The sequence below is a fragment of the Miniopterus natalensis genome, chromosome 4, assembly GCF_054644295.1.
Source record: "Miniopterus natalensis isolate mMinNat1 chromosome 4, mMinNat1.hap1, whole genome shotgun sequence".
In the NCBI taxonomy this organism is placed as follows: Eukaryota; Metazoa; Chordata; class Mammalia; order Chiroptera; family Miniopteridae; genus Miniopterus; species Miniopterus natalensis.
Window position 1 is genome coordinate 98,819,628 of NC_142084.1, and position 13,482 is coordinate 98,833,109.

General features: G+C 59.3%; 1 protein-coding gene across 1 annotated transcript in view; it reads left to right on the forward strand.

The window, feature by feature from the left end:
* Nucleotides 1-646: 646 nt before the first annotated feature.
* The window catches only part of IQCE (IQ motif containing E), a 29,865-nt gene continuing 17,029 nt past the window's right edge, over nt 647-13,482 (forward strand). The window contains exons 1-11 of the mRNA XM_087817029.1: nt 647-722; nt 3,462-3,509; nt 4,775-4,820; nt 6,453-6,581; nt 7,125-7,259; nt 7,982-8,052; nt 9,656-9,769; nt 9,863-9,913; nt 11,573-11,643; nt 12,645-12,717; nt 12,954-13,006. Of these exons, the coding sequence (XP_087673155.1) occupies nt 687-722; nt 3,462-3,509; nt 4,775-4,820; nt 6,453-6,581; nt 7,125-7,259; nt 7,982-8,052; nt 9,656-9,769; nt 9,863-9,913; nt 11,573-11,643; nt 12,645-12,717; nt 12,954-13,006 (827 nt within the window). The 5' untranslated portion in view covers nt 647-686. The remainder of the gene's footprint in view (nt 723-3,461; nt 3,510-4,774; nt 4,821-6,452; nt 6,582-7,124; nt 7,260-7,981; nt 8,053-9,655; nt 9,770-9,862; nt 9,914-11,572; nt 11,644-12,644; nt 12,718-12,953; nt 13,007-13,482) is intronic.

Here is a 13,482-nt window from a genome sequence, read left to right on the forward strand (position 1 = left end):
CGCCCCACAGAGCGGCCGCCGGGCGTGGGGTGTCCCTGTGGGGAGCAAGCGTCAGGCAGCTGGAAAAGCCAGGCGGGGGGCGGGGGGTGCCCGCGGACACCTGCGCGGAGACAGAGCGAGGCGTGCTCGCTGAGGACCACCGGGGGAGGGCGCAGCGCGGCCCATCGCACGGTCCCGTCCGGTGCCCGGGGCAGAACGCCGGGGCCCAAGACGGGCCAGGAGGAGGCCTTTCTGGGCGCCAGGCGGAGCTGGCAGCGCGGGGCACGCTCGGACCCCGGCGCCCTTCGCGTTAACCTACCGAGTGCGCATCCTGCCCGGCCCTGGAGACAGGCGCACCGGCGGGTCGCGGAGCCCGCGCGGGGAGGCCCAGGGCGCGCGGTGCGCTCCGCTCAGCCAGGCGGCCGCGCGGATGCAGCTGCGCCGGCGCCCCGCCCCCGACTCGCCCCGCCCCCGACTCGCCCCGCCCTCCCCTTGGCCCCAGGGGCGCAGGCGCGCGGCCCGCCCAGGTTCCCGCGCACGCGCACAGCCGGCCGGCTCCGCGCGCGCCACATCCGGGGCTCGGCTGGCCCGCGCGGTTGCCATGGCAGCGGGGTCGCGGCCGGCGCGCGGACGGGCCGGGAGGCTGCGGGCTGCGGCGCGGCCAGCGGAGCCCGGGACCGGACGCCCGCGCCCGCCGTGCGGCCGCCATGTCGCTGGGTACCGGGGACCCGGCCTCGGAGACGGTGAGTGCGCGCGGGCCGCCTCCCTCCGCGCTGCCCGGCGCGCCGGGCCTGCGGGCCGGGTCTGCGGGCCGGGGCGGGGCGCACGGCCGGGCGCGGTGACAGCTGCCGGGATTGTTACCGCACAAGAGCGGCCCCGCAGCCCCCGTGCGTCCGGCCGGGTCGCCACCCCCCGCCTCGCCCCCGGCGCCGCTGGACCCCGCCCGCCCGTGCACAGGCCGCCGCCTCCAGGGAGCCCTCCTGGGCGCAGCGCGGCGCCTGCGAGGCCCAGCGAGCGCGGAGTCGGAGCTCACAGTGTAGGTGCCCGCGCACCCCGCGCCTCCAGGGCCGGGGCCACGGAACGGGCAAGGGGGGGCCCAGGCTCCGGACTGCGCCCTGCCCCGTGCCCATCAGAGGAGGCTTCCAGGAGGAGGTGCCCCTCAGCTTCCCCCAGGGGTCAGGACAGGCGGCCCTGAGCCCCCCGCTTTTTACCCAGGGCTTTGGCCCAGGACTGCCTGTTGGGTGTGTGTGCAGGAGCCGCCTCGCAGCAGGGGGAGGGCGAGGTGACAGAAAGGGGACGTGCCACAGGCTGAGGACCGGCAGGTGAGGGAGGGCGGTTCCGGCTGGGTGTGGGGGACAGTTGCTCTGAGGGGTTCGCAGGTGCCCTGGGAGATCCGGAGCAGAGGCCCAGCCAGTGCAAAGGCCCTGAGATGCGAAGCCGCAGCTGCCCCAGGGCCTGAAGGGAAGCCTCTGGGTCTGTTGTGGGGGGGGCGTGGGACGTGTGCCTGGGGCCTGGCCACGGAGAGCCTTGCAGACCATGCCGGGAGTTTGAATTTTTCTCAGGGCCCAGTGGGACGCTTCTGGAGGGTTCCAGGCAAAGGGACCTTTGCTCCCTTTGACAGTGCTCAGTGGCGCTGGCAGAGCTCACCCAGAGGAGGGCTGAGGGCCGCTGGCCCCAGAGCAGCTGCAGTTCCCTGCTGGTCCCTAAGGCCCAGGGTCCTGCCCCATCTGGAAGGCCTGCCCGGCCGTCTACACGGCTTCCGCTACTGCTCCTTCTTCCCTGAAAAGTAACCTCTTATACTGGGCTGACAAAAACGATGCCTGCCCGGTAGGGAGAATTCGAAGGACTTAGGACCCGCAACCTGCCTGCCACGGAAAACTGGGGAATGCTTGGTGTGTTTCCTTCTGATGTTTTTTCAGTGCCTCTTTTTTTTCCACGCCGGTTTAAAAAGTGAGAGATTGATATTGTCTGTAACCTTTGCCATCTGACGTGTTGTTGGCGTTTTCCCCGTGTCCACACGTGTTCAAGAACGTGATTTTAAATACTCTCACCTGTGGGCTCCTCCACTTTAGTGACCCGTTTTCCGGCTTTTGCTCTTTGGTGTGTTCTGTTGTTGTTTTGTGGGGTTTTGTGTGTTTTGTTTTTGTTGTCCCTCACCGGAGGATATTTTTTACGTTGCTTTTCAGAGAGAGAGTGGAAGGGAGGGAAGGGGGTAGAGAGAGAGGGAGAGACATCGATGTGAGAGAGGCACATTGATTGGTTCCTCCTGCGCTTGCCCTGACCTGGGGCGGGGAGTGAACCAGAAACCCAGCTGCATGCCCCCAACCAGGAATCGAACCCTCAACCCTTTGGTTCACAGGCCGACCCCCTAACCTCTAAGCCGCACTGGCCAGGGCTTTCAATTTCATTTCATTTTTTGGTATTAGAGTTGGCCTTTCACATGCGTTTACTAAGCCCCTTACACTTGCCAGGCTCTGAGGGCAGAGACATAATCCAGTCTGTGCCGAGCTCCCCGGGGACTTAGGAGGCGCAGTCCCCGGCCCAGGCTCACTGTGGCTTCTCGCTGAGCTGGGCTCTGTCTCACCAGACAGGAACCTCAGCAGGGCAGGCTCTGGCCAGTCTGTCCAGTCCCTCACGTTTCTCGGCACAGCCTTGCTCGTGAACCTCACACAGTGCCGACCACGTGGGGGGTGGGTGCTGCTCACCTTGCCAGGGCTGTGACAGGCCCCACAGGGCAGAGCCGCAGCATGAAGGGGAGCCTGCGGTGACCACCAGTGATCGAAGAGCCAGCACCTGTAAAAGGGCTTCAGTCTTTTAGCCTAACTACTGGGGTCCCCCATGGGTCAGCAGAAGCCACTCATTGGTCAAAAGCTGTGGCTAAGGCTCCTGGCCAGTCCGATTTCTGCCCTTTGCCATTGTGCGCACACGCGTGTGTGGCTCGCGGAGGCCGCTGTCACCGTCAGGAGCTGACGGTTTTCCCACCGTGCCGCAGGGACCAGCAGCCTGGTACTGGCATAAGCCAGTCAGATCTACGTCACTCGCTGGGCTGGGGCAGGCACTGGAACAGGAAGGCAGGGCCTTTATCAGCCCCCAACGCAGGTGTTCGTGGGTTTCCACATGAGTCTGACTTGTCGCCGGGAGACTGTCACAGGTTCCTTGGGCTTTGCTGTGACAGTGAATCTGAGGGCGTTTAGACCAGGTGGAAATGAAATACTTGTCAGGAGCTGATTCTTGATCAGAAGTCCCCAGCGACTCTGGAAATTTCACTGCCGGTTGACAGACGGAGGAGGGTTTGTTCTGTGTCTCCACCGGTCCCTCCTGAGGCAGCCGAGCGGCCTGCTGCCAGCTTCCAGTGCCCGCAGTTACTCCCGCGGGTGTTTGGGTTTCTGCCTCAGCGGCGTGGACGTGGACAGGCTGTGAGTGTGACTGTTGGGGGCCACGCCGGTGCCTTGAAGTTTCAATGTCTGCATCTCTTCCCGCAGGGAGATGACAGTCTGTCTGCGATCTCCTTGGACTCCGACCTCGAGACGGTGAGTGTCATCAGGAGGCCACCGCGCGTCCCGGTGCCGGTGACTTCCCTTACACACGTCACTCATGTGTGCGGCAGGCGCCCCTCGCACGGCTGGGTTTAGACCTGGAACACAGATTCCGGGTGCTGCTCCGCGTTTGAGCAGTAGCAAGACTTTAGTTGGAGTTGAATAACTGACCGTTCAAAGTTTTCATTCACAAGTTAGTCCTGGCAGAGTACATGAGGCCGTCAACAAGGACCTGCCTGCATTGGGTTTTGGCCCTGCCTCCAGCCCCCCAGTTCTGACACGTGAGGGGAGGGAGCGGGGCTCAGGGCAAGGTCCTCCGAGCGGCCGTGGGAGGAGGGATGCTCTCTGCAGCTGCTCAGCAATGTCCTGGCCGGCCCGGTCCCCACGCGAAGCATTGACAGCAGGCTGGGCAGGTCTGGGGTCCAGGGGCACACTGTGGCCCCCCTCGGCCCTCCCTCAGGGCTTGCTAGTGAGAGGAGGGAGCTGTCCTCCCAGCTGGGAGGATTCCAGCCGACGTGCGGTCTGCCCACCCGAGGGTGTCTGACACCCGGAAACCTCCACTCCCCCAGCTGTGCCATCCATTGTCTGAAGTGAGGGCCACTGCAGGGTTCAGAATTGTCCCTCAGCCCCACTGAGGACATGGGCCCAAGCCGTCCCTGGTGAAGTCCAGCCTGCCTGGGGCAAAGCCAGTGCCTCCACTGGAAGCCGAGTGAGGGGAAGGCCCCACCTGATGTGGAGCCGGTGAGGAAACGGTGGAGGGAGTGTCATTCCCGGCCACACGGCCCCATGACCTCGAGGTGGGGCATCTCCTTGGTGCCCGCTCTGGGCTTGGCATCCTGCTTGTCCCCAATGGTCCTCCAGACAGCCTCGCTCCTCTGCGGGCCCCTCCTCCTTGCTCTGTGTACGAGGTTTCAGCTGCTCAGTCTGCCCTCGGGGATAGTCACACCCAGTGCTCCAGGCCTGGGGACAGCCAGGGTGGATAGGTTCACCATTTGTGCAGTGTCTCCAGCTGAATTTAAGTTTCCGCACCCTCTGTGTCTGTGACATGACTGGTGCCACCAGGACTTGAGGGAACTCTGCTCAGCCCGGGCTCAGCCGTGGGCCCCGTGTTCCTGGCATTGCTCAGACCGGACTGTCTCCGTGGGTCAGTCCCCTCCCTCGTTGCCCTCACACCCTGGCCACTCTGAACACACCAGTGCTGGTGACGAGGCCACGGCTGCTCAGAAGGCTCAGCTGCTTTCCCTCGGTTCTCCTTTCAGAAAACAAAGAGGAAGAGTTTCCACAAACCTTCGCCCACATCACCGAGTAAGTATGATGAGCCGCCCGCCCGGGCCTCTCCAGTTCAGGTGGAAAGTGGTTGTTGGAGCTGCGCTTCCCGGTGTCCGGGGAGGGAGACCCAGAATGCTCTGTTCCTTGAACACGGAGGGCCACTGAGGCACGACGCTGCGGCCGCGTGGCCTCTGTGTGTGGACCTGGGGAGTGCGCGCTCCTGGGGTCACCGCCTTCCTGGTGGTCCCAGTGAGAGGAGGTCCAGCCAAGCGGGCTCCTGAGCTGTCACCGTCCCACGGAGCCTCCCGCAGACACTGGGCTCCTTGGCCGTTAGTTTGGTTTCTCCTTTGCTCGTAGCTCTGCTTTTACTATTTACTGACGAATCACATGCATTGAAGAGGGAATATCATTTGTGGGGTCTCCTGATCACTAATTTACTTTTAAAAATGAGCACTTGAGTGGATATTTGACATTTGGAAGGCCTTTAGGATATCCGGGAGGTGCAGTACGTGGTCCTGGTGAGTGGGACGCGGCAGGGGGGGTCTGATGTGTCCTTAGTCCCTCGTTCTGAGTGACAATGGGAACTTCTCCATGATCTTGAAGCCCTGGGAGAAACTTGGAAATTAAAAAATTAAATACATTAGACTTAGATTTTCAGGACCTTCTACAGATATGAATTTCTTGGCTATTTGATAGTAGCATGTTTTATAAATAATGTAGTTTTTGCATAGATTTGTCATATTTTACAAAATTAAAGATAAAACCCCAGACTAAAAAATATTTTTGAAATGTTTCCCCCATCTTCACGATAAACTCAGAAATACCCTGGAAAGGCATAATAATTATTATTATTTTGATGGTTGCTAATCCTCACCTGCAGATATTTTTCCATTGATTTTTAGAGAAAGTAGAAGGGGGGAGAGAGAGAGACACATTGATCAGTTGCCTCCCAGATGCGCCTGCCGGGGACCAGGGATCGATCCCTCAACCCTCTGCTGCTCGGACTGACACCCTAACCACCGAGCGAAAGTATAATTATTTTTATTTTCTCTAGATATTTTACATATTAAGTTCTAAGTGTTATTACTTACTATGTAGGGACATGAAAAAATGTTTACATTGTTAAGTATAAAGGTTACAAAATTTCTTTCGCTATGATAGCAACTAGTGAAAGTATATATTAATTGAATGAGAAATTCAATTAAAAAATTGAATGGAAATTAAATATTGAAATATTGGCAGAATTAAGGATTTATTTTTTTATTTTTTTAAAAAATATATCTTTATTGATTTCAGAGAGAGGAAAGGAGAGGGAGAGAGAGAGATAGAAACATCAATGATGAGAGAGTCATTGATCAAGCCCGCAACCTGGGCATGTGCCCTGACCGGGAATCAAACCCTAATCGCCTGGATCCCAGGTCGACGCTCAACCGCTGAGCCACGCCTGGCCGGGCAGGATTTATTTTTAAATAAATTTTCCTTTATGATATTTCTTTATAACCAAATTTAAACAAAGGTAAGCATGTGTGCCTGTCATCACTGTAGCTTTTGTGTTTGTCGGGCAGATTTTATTGGAGCCTTTGTGAATATGTTGTGTCACTTTGTCTTTCCAAAGTGCATGGGTGAGGGACGTGGGCACTTGGTCTAAAACCCTGCGTTGGCTTTTAGAGTCACCGTATTACTGTAAGCCGAGGACAGCGGTGTGCTGGAGGTCCCTGCGGACGGCCCCCAGCATGCCTCTTGGAAACCGAATGTCCTTGACGCCTCAGAAGCTGTGGCTGGGAAGCTCGAAGCAAGGTACGTGGGTCTCCACGGCGACCCTCCCGCCAAGGGGCTGTAGGCGGGCGGGCAGTGACTCAAGGTGGAGTTTTCAACATGACTTCTTTGGGTGATTCCTAGGACGCTTCTGAAAGATGTTGAGCCTCCTTGCTTTTACGTCACACATGGCATGGTTTCTGATGGTTGGCGCTTGTGACTCTGTTGTTTGGTTCCCTGGTTGTCAGTGCTGCTGGTGGCTCTGTGGAGTCGCTCCCGCCGCCTGCAGAGCTGTAGGTTGTCAGGGGTTTTGTGAGCTGGTGATAGCACACTGACTGGCGGCTTGAAGCCGCTCGTGGCAGGAACACGTGTACCACGGGAACGTGTACCGTGGGAACAGCAAAGGCTGCAAGGCGGGGCTTTCCTCTTTTTTGAGCGGCAGCTGCTAAGCGTCTCTAGCTCGCCACCAGTGCGGCGTCTGCTGGCTGCCAAGCCTCCTTCACGCCAGGAAGATAGAGGTGAAGCCTCCATTGCACTTGCTCGTAGCTCGTACCTGTCATATTAACCCGTGCACGTTCCAAGCAGGAGGTGTGGCCCACCCCCCGAAGCCAGGCCTCACCTTGGAGCATGCCTGGACCCACCCCCCCAGCAGCACCCCCGACTATCTGACGGAGGCACTGAGAGTGAAGAGGTCAGACCTCAGGCGTTCTGCCAGCAGTGGTGAGCACGTGGGCGACAGGCGAGACTGAGCAGGAGCAGGAAGGGGGCGGGTCAGGGCTTCCTGTACGAGCGTCCCGGGGACAGGGACCCTGAGTGTCCGTTCTGCCCCCCCAGGAAGCGGCACTCGTGATGAGACCGTGACATCGCCCAGGCTTCCCTTGCCCCTCCCTCCCGAATGTAGAGTCGTATCTACATCAATAGTTTAAATAATACTAGAAACGTAAATTGCAAATAGCACTGAAAAGCCCCAACCTCACCAGAAAGGATGGGTTTGCTCTCACGACTCTGCCTTCCTGTCTGGCGTTTCCCCACCTGTCCCCCTCCGCTCTCCCTGGCGACACCTCACTGCCCCGTGCGTCACCTTACACATTTGCTGGCCTGTCCTAGAGTCCTGGCCCGTGGGTGTCGGTGACCCCAGTGCTCTCCACAGCTTGGACATCCGGAGGGCGTTTGTTGTGCTTCTGTTGAATTGTAAACGTCGCAGCTCCTTTGACGCCTCCGCCAACCCCTCCCGGTTCGTCCCTCACACCTCCATCCTGCCCCGCCCTCCACAGCATGGCCGGTCTCCGAAGGGACAGCATCGTGATCAGACTAAAACCATTGAAATGTTTCTACTCTTTTTGTTTCAAGGACAATTATATTAACTTCCCTGTTTTTCTTAAGATAGAGCCGAGAAGTCTTTCTCCTTCCAGGTCCCTTAAGGGGCTTGTGTCTTCCCCCAGGTCACGTCCCGGGGACGCCGGTCTACAGAGAGAAGGAGGAGATGTACGACGAGATCATGGGCCTGAAGAAGGTAGCGTTTCCCCTGCTCTCGTGGGCTTTGAACAGTGGCCGCCTTCCCGCCGTGGATGGAAAATGAGGGCTGTGCTGGGGCGCAGCTGCGTGGAGAGCGTGAGCTTTAGGGTGACCCAAGCGGAACCCCGGCGGGTGACCTGGCTGAAGGTGGGCCCGGCGCCCGCTGTCTGTCTGCGCTCTGCCGGAGGACGGGTGGCCGTCAGAGGCCCGTGCGTCGCGGGCGGGCGTGACGATGCGGCCGTCCGGTGTTTTATTGTCAGTACCCGCCTGTCTGTGGAATCTCCGCGTGTCGCCCCCGGAATCCCGAGGCCCCAGGTAGCCTGCCTTCTCCCCACAACGCCCAAAGCTGCACAAAGCAGGAGCGAGGGGAAAGCGAGAGGGCTCTATGCTTCCGGGAGCAGAATTCCCACTGTCCGCTTCCTCACCTTGCCCAGCGCGTGTGCATCGACTGACTTGCCCACTGGACGCTCGTCCACGTGGGCTGACCTGCCGGCCCCCTCAGTGGGGTGTGCACTGGGCGGCGTCCTTCCAGGGTGGCTGGGCTGTTCAGACACTGTCCCTCCTCTGAGCCCAAGAACGCCTTGGGGGCAGAAGGTTGTTCCCTAGATAACTGGTGGCTCAGAAACAGGCTGGTGCTGGCGGCCAGGCCCTGTGGCATTGGCGACCTGTGGGCATCAAGTGGCGAGGCCTGGGCGCTGGGTGCACCTCGCACTTTTAGGAAAAGCCTTTTTCAAGAGAGACCATTGAAACACATCCCAGGCGCCCGACCGTCTCGTGTCATAAGAGGGTTGTGGGAGTTCAAAATAGTAGGAAGACTGTAACGTCAAAGTTCAGGACAGTCACCCTGGCCGGCGGTGCTCAGTGGTTAGAGCGTCGGGCCGCGAACCAGAGGGTCGTGGGCTCGATTCCGGTCAAGAGCATGTACCTGGTTGCAGGTTCCGTCCCCAGCCCTGGTCAGGGTGCACGTGGGCTGCAGCCAGTCGATGTGTGTCCCTGACGTCGATGTTTCTCTCTCCCTCCCCCTTCCACCCTCTCTGAAAAGCAACGGGAAGAATATCCCCAGCGCGAAGATTAACAAAAACAAAAACAGGACAGTTTTAGAAATCAAATAAGCTCCTGTGAAAAACTCTCGGTTCACCACAGATTGGTGAAAATTCCATCCGCAGATAAAGCCCCCGAGCCTTCGTTGAGAATAAGGATCTTAAATGGACGTGAGCCTTTGATGAGTCAGCAATGGGCTGACAGTGGCTTTCTCACCGGGACGCAGGGCACGGGACCCTGGCACCGGCCGGAAGTGCTGTGGGCCGCGGGCGTGCGGAGCCGCGCTTCCCCGGGGGGCTGCGTGGCGCTTCGGGTGGGAGAGTTCTTAGTTGCGTGGGGCGGTCCTGCACCTAGCTGGCCCTTACCCCAGTCTCCACCCACGAATGGCAGCGGCGCCCTCGGCGCTCCTTCCTGTGACGTCCGACTCCACCCTGCACCACGCGCAGCCCTGAGGGAGCCAGGCAGCTGTGAGCTTGGCGCCCGGGCGTCTCTGCGTGGTGTGCACCCGGGGGAGGTGTGTGCAAGGGTGTGTGCAGCGTGCGCGCCCTTCCTCTCTCCAGTTGTTGCACATGCAGAAAAGCGACTTGGATCTGCTGAGGACGAAGCTGCGGCGCCTGGAGGAGGAAAACGGACGGAAGGACCGGCAGATCGAGCAGCTGCTGGACCCGACCCGGGTACGTGCCCACCCGCGGGGGTGCCCGGCTGGAGGATGGACGGGCAGGGCTGAGCCTGACTGGCGTGTTTTCACGTCTCCCCCTCTCTCACAGGGCCCGGATTTTGTGTGGACTCTGGGAGAGAAAAGGCCTGACGCTGGCTGGGTAAGTAAAGCTGCAGCCTGACAGGTAACCTTTCTGCTGAAATCTGACTTTAGAAACAGCCTACAGTGCGACGCCTTTTCTCTAAAGCACCTGTACCCGTGTAGCAGGTACAGAGGAGGGGCCAGAGCTCCCTAACCGTCTCCCCGAGCCTCAGGGATCCCCGGACGTGGCTGTGGGGGACTGAGGGGGACGTGGGGGCCGAGCCGCTTCCACAGGCGGAACATCTTGTAGGAAACGCAGCCACACGGGGCTTCCCCACCACCCCAGGCAGACACGTCAGACCTGCCTGGTGACACTGGTGCAGAGCGAGCAAAGCAGGAGTGAACTCAGCACACACGCCTCCTGTTCTAATAACCGTACAGACCGAAGGAGACGGCAAGGTGGGCGCAGAGCCGTTGTGTGGCCAGCGCTGGGCAGTAAACTAACAGCCGGAGAAAATGCCCCTCAGTAGACAGATGCGGTCAAGGAAGTACGTTTTTTAAACTGAAATTCTGCAAGGAAACGGAAGGGACGCGGTTTGAGATTCTTGAACACAAAGAATGAAATGGTGCCAATGGTGTGATTGATGGTTTGATGACAGATTTGTCGTAAAAACCCCTAAGACTGCGGCGGAAAGGATCCAGACAGTGGGCAGGGGAGGACCGCGTTCAGTTTGGTCCATGCAGTAGTTTCTCCAGAGCCACGGAGACTGCGCTGCCCTGGGAAGAAGACGCCGGGTGGTCAGCCGGCTCCCTGAGCACAGCACCAGGAACTACCACACAGCGCCCAGGAGAGCCGCGAGTGCCCGGGAAGGCGGAGTCTGCGAGCAGGACTCACTTGGGCGAGTTTGTGCAGGTGCAGGATCTCGTCTGGCTTTCGTGACAGGGATGTCACCCCCCATTTTTAAAACCAGGAAGCTGAGAGATTGGCCCAAATTAGGTTTGCAGGGAATGACCTTGAGGCTGGGCCAGGGTCCCCCTCGGTCCCCAGCAGTGAGTCCTGGAGGGAAGACACTGTCCTAAGATGCCGAGTGTGAAGCCTCAGCCGTGAAGTAGCCGTGTAGACACAGACGATGGAAACTAGCACCACAGGGCCGGGAGGCACCACGTGCTTGGAGTAGGATGTGCACAGGGTGGCCTGGGACGCCAGGCCCCTCTCGTCCACTGCGCTCATTCTGGGACTGTCCCAAAGACCCAAGAGAAAAGGCTCTGCACTTACAGCTGCCGACTGGGGAGAAGCTTTTCAGATTGGGTCCCGCTTCATCAGAACTTCAGGAGGAGTTTTAAAGAATGTAAGAGGGTCCAGACGTGTTCCGAAACACGGGCGTGATCTGGGCGAGGATGTGGAGTCCTGACAGTAACGGGCACTTTTAGGGAGGAACCAAGAGGTCCCTGGTTCAAATCCCAGTCGGGCACGGACCCGGGTTCAGGCTCGATCCCGGGTCCTGCTGTTTGAGAGCAAGAGAGGCCTGCAGGAGGCAGCTGACCGTGGCTCGCTCGTCATTGGTGTTTCTCTCCCTCCTTCTCTCAAAGTCAGTAAAAACTTTTTTTTTTAAAGAAATTCTAGCTCATAGGGTGTGTGCAGATTATAAACAGGGAGGACAGTTAGCGGTGACCGTGCTGGGGGTGCTGCCTCCTCAGGGCCAGGGCGGGAGGCACCTGACGCGTGTCCTGCTGGCAGGTCATCAACGGGCTGAAGCAGAGGGTCCTGCGGCTGGAGCAGCAGTGCAAGGACAAGGACAGCACCATCAGGTAGGGGGCCGGGGCCGCAGACGCCGCAGGTGCCCCGTCCCTCCTGGGGCTGCGGCTCGGCGGGATCCTGCCTCATTTCCACCCAGTGCTGGCTCCGTGTCCCCGACGGCAGCTTTAGTCCCACCCGCCACCCTCTGTTCCATGTCCCTGGTCCCAACTTCATCTTTCTGCCAAAAAGAGAGTCAATATTAGCTGCCTTTTGCAGGCGTCAGTAAGGAACAGTGTTTTCCTTGCGCCTTTACGTTGCTGCCACATGTAAGACGGGCTCTCTCCTTAGCCCCCGTGGCTCCCTCTTCACCTCCAGCATGAACCTTGTGGGCCTTGGCACAGAAGCACTAACGCTTGGCTTGCCCCCCAGCCGCCCCTCGGCCTGCACGGCCTGCTGCCCTGGCGCGGCCGCCTGGCCACTGTCCTGCTGTCTGGGAGCAGAGGGGCCTCCCGGCTGCGCTTGAGCCGATTTACGGAAATCTCAGCTCCCACTTTCTGTTGCCCACCTTCTGCTTTACACAATAGTTTCCTGGCTCCTTGTTTCTTGCTGAAATTGTCAACTTAAAATTTTGTATTTGCTGATTTCTTGTTTCCATATCCTGAACTCTAACTTTCATTTCTCTGTCAGTCCCTTTATTTAAAGTCTGTTAACAGTTAAGAACAGATAATTATACTGACGGTAGAAAGAAAGACAATCCTCTGTCCTGCATACAACTTCCACCCACCCCAAAGGTGTCCAGCTTTAAGGACAGCCTCTTACTAGCCAAGATCATCATCAGGGAGTCTGTCACCCCTGGGACGTAGCCAGTCCACCTGGAAGGGCCCCCGTGGGTGTGAGCAGTTCTCCCATCAGTCGGGGGATCTCGTGTGAGGCCTGCAGCAGCTCTGGCGGCTCATCCCTTCCCTCCCAGCCCAGCTCCCCAGAGCATGTCCCGCCCTGAGGTCCAGGGGACAGGCCTCTGTCCCTGCCCGGGAATGCTGGCTCCGCGCACTAACTCGACGTGGGTTTTCAGCAAACTGCAGGCTGATATGAAGACCACGAGCTTGGAAGAGATGCGGATTATCATGGAGACGTACTACGAGGAGGTGGGTGCCCGCTGCCTGGAGCAAGCACAGGGCCGGAGGAGAGGGAGCGGGTCACGGCTCGTGGGGTGGCCACCGGCAGCACTGTGGGGACCCTGCCCTGTGTCAGCGTGAACGAGTCACAGCACCCAGCAGTTACCTCTCCCTGCGGGCAGACGTTGGCATCTGACTGCAGCTGTCAGAGGAGAGCGGCCGTGTGCTCGCTGGTACCTTGACACCCCTCACCTTGGTCTCTGCAGATCCATCGTCTCCAGACGCTGCTGGCGAGCTCGGAACCGACAGGAAGGACACGGTACGGTGGTCTCGGTAATCTCGGGCCGCAGCGAGCGCTGTCTCTGTGTTAAGCTCACTCCTTAGTGGTGTCTGCTGTGTTCCCGTTGCCATGGCTGTGGAGGCGCCTCACAGCCACTCATGCTCACCAGCAGCACGTGCCCCGTGCGGTCATTGTCCAAACACCTGCAGCCCCAGCTTACAGTCGGCAAGCACTGGCTTCCAGACTCCACGTGTTAGGGGGACATCGAGGTGTCCCTGTCACACAGGTTCCCCTTACCCCTCCCAGACGGTACAGGCCGTCAGCAGACTGTGGAAGCCTTGGTCCCTTCAGACGCGGCCTTGCTGCTCACTGCCTCTGTAGGTGACGCACGTCCCAGAGCAGCTGCACTGCCAGGCCGGCTTCCCTGTGCCCAGCTGGCACAGCGGGGCTGGCACAGTTTCTGTGAAGGGCGGGCGGTGCTGCCGTCGGCTGTCACTCGCAGCAGCTCTGCGCCT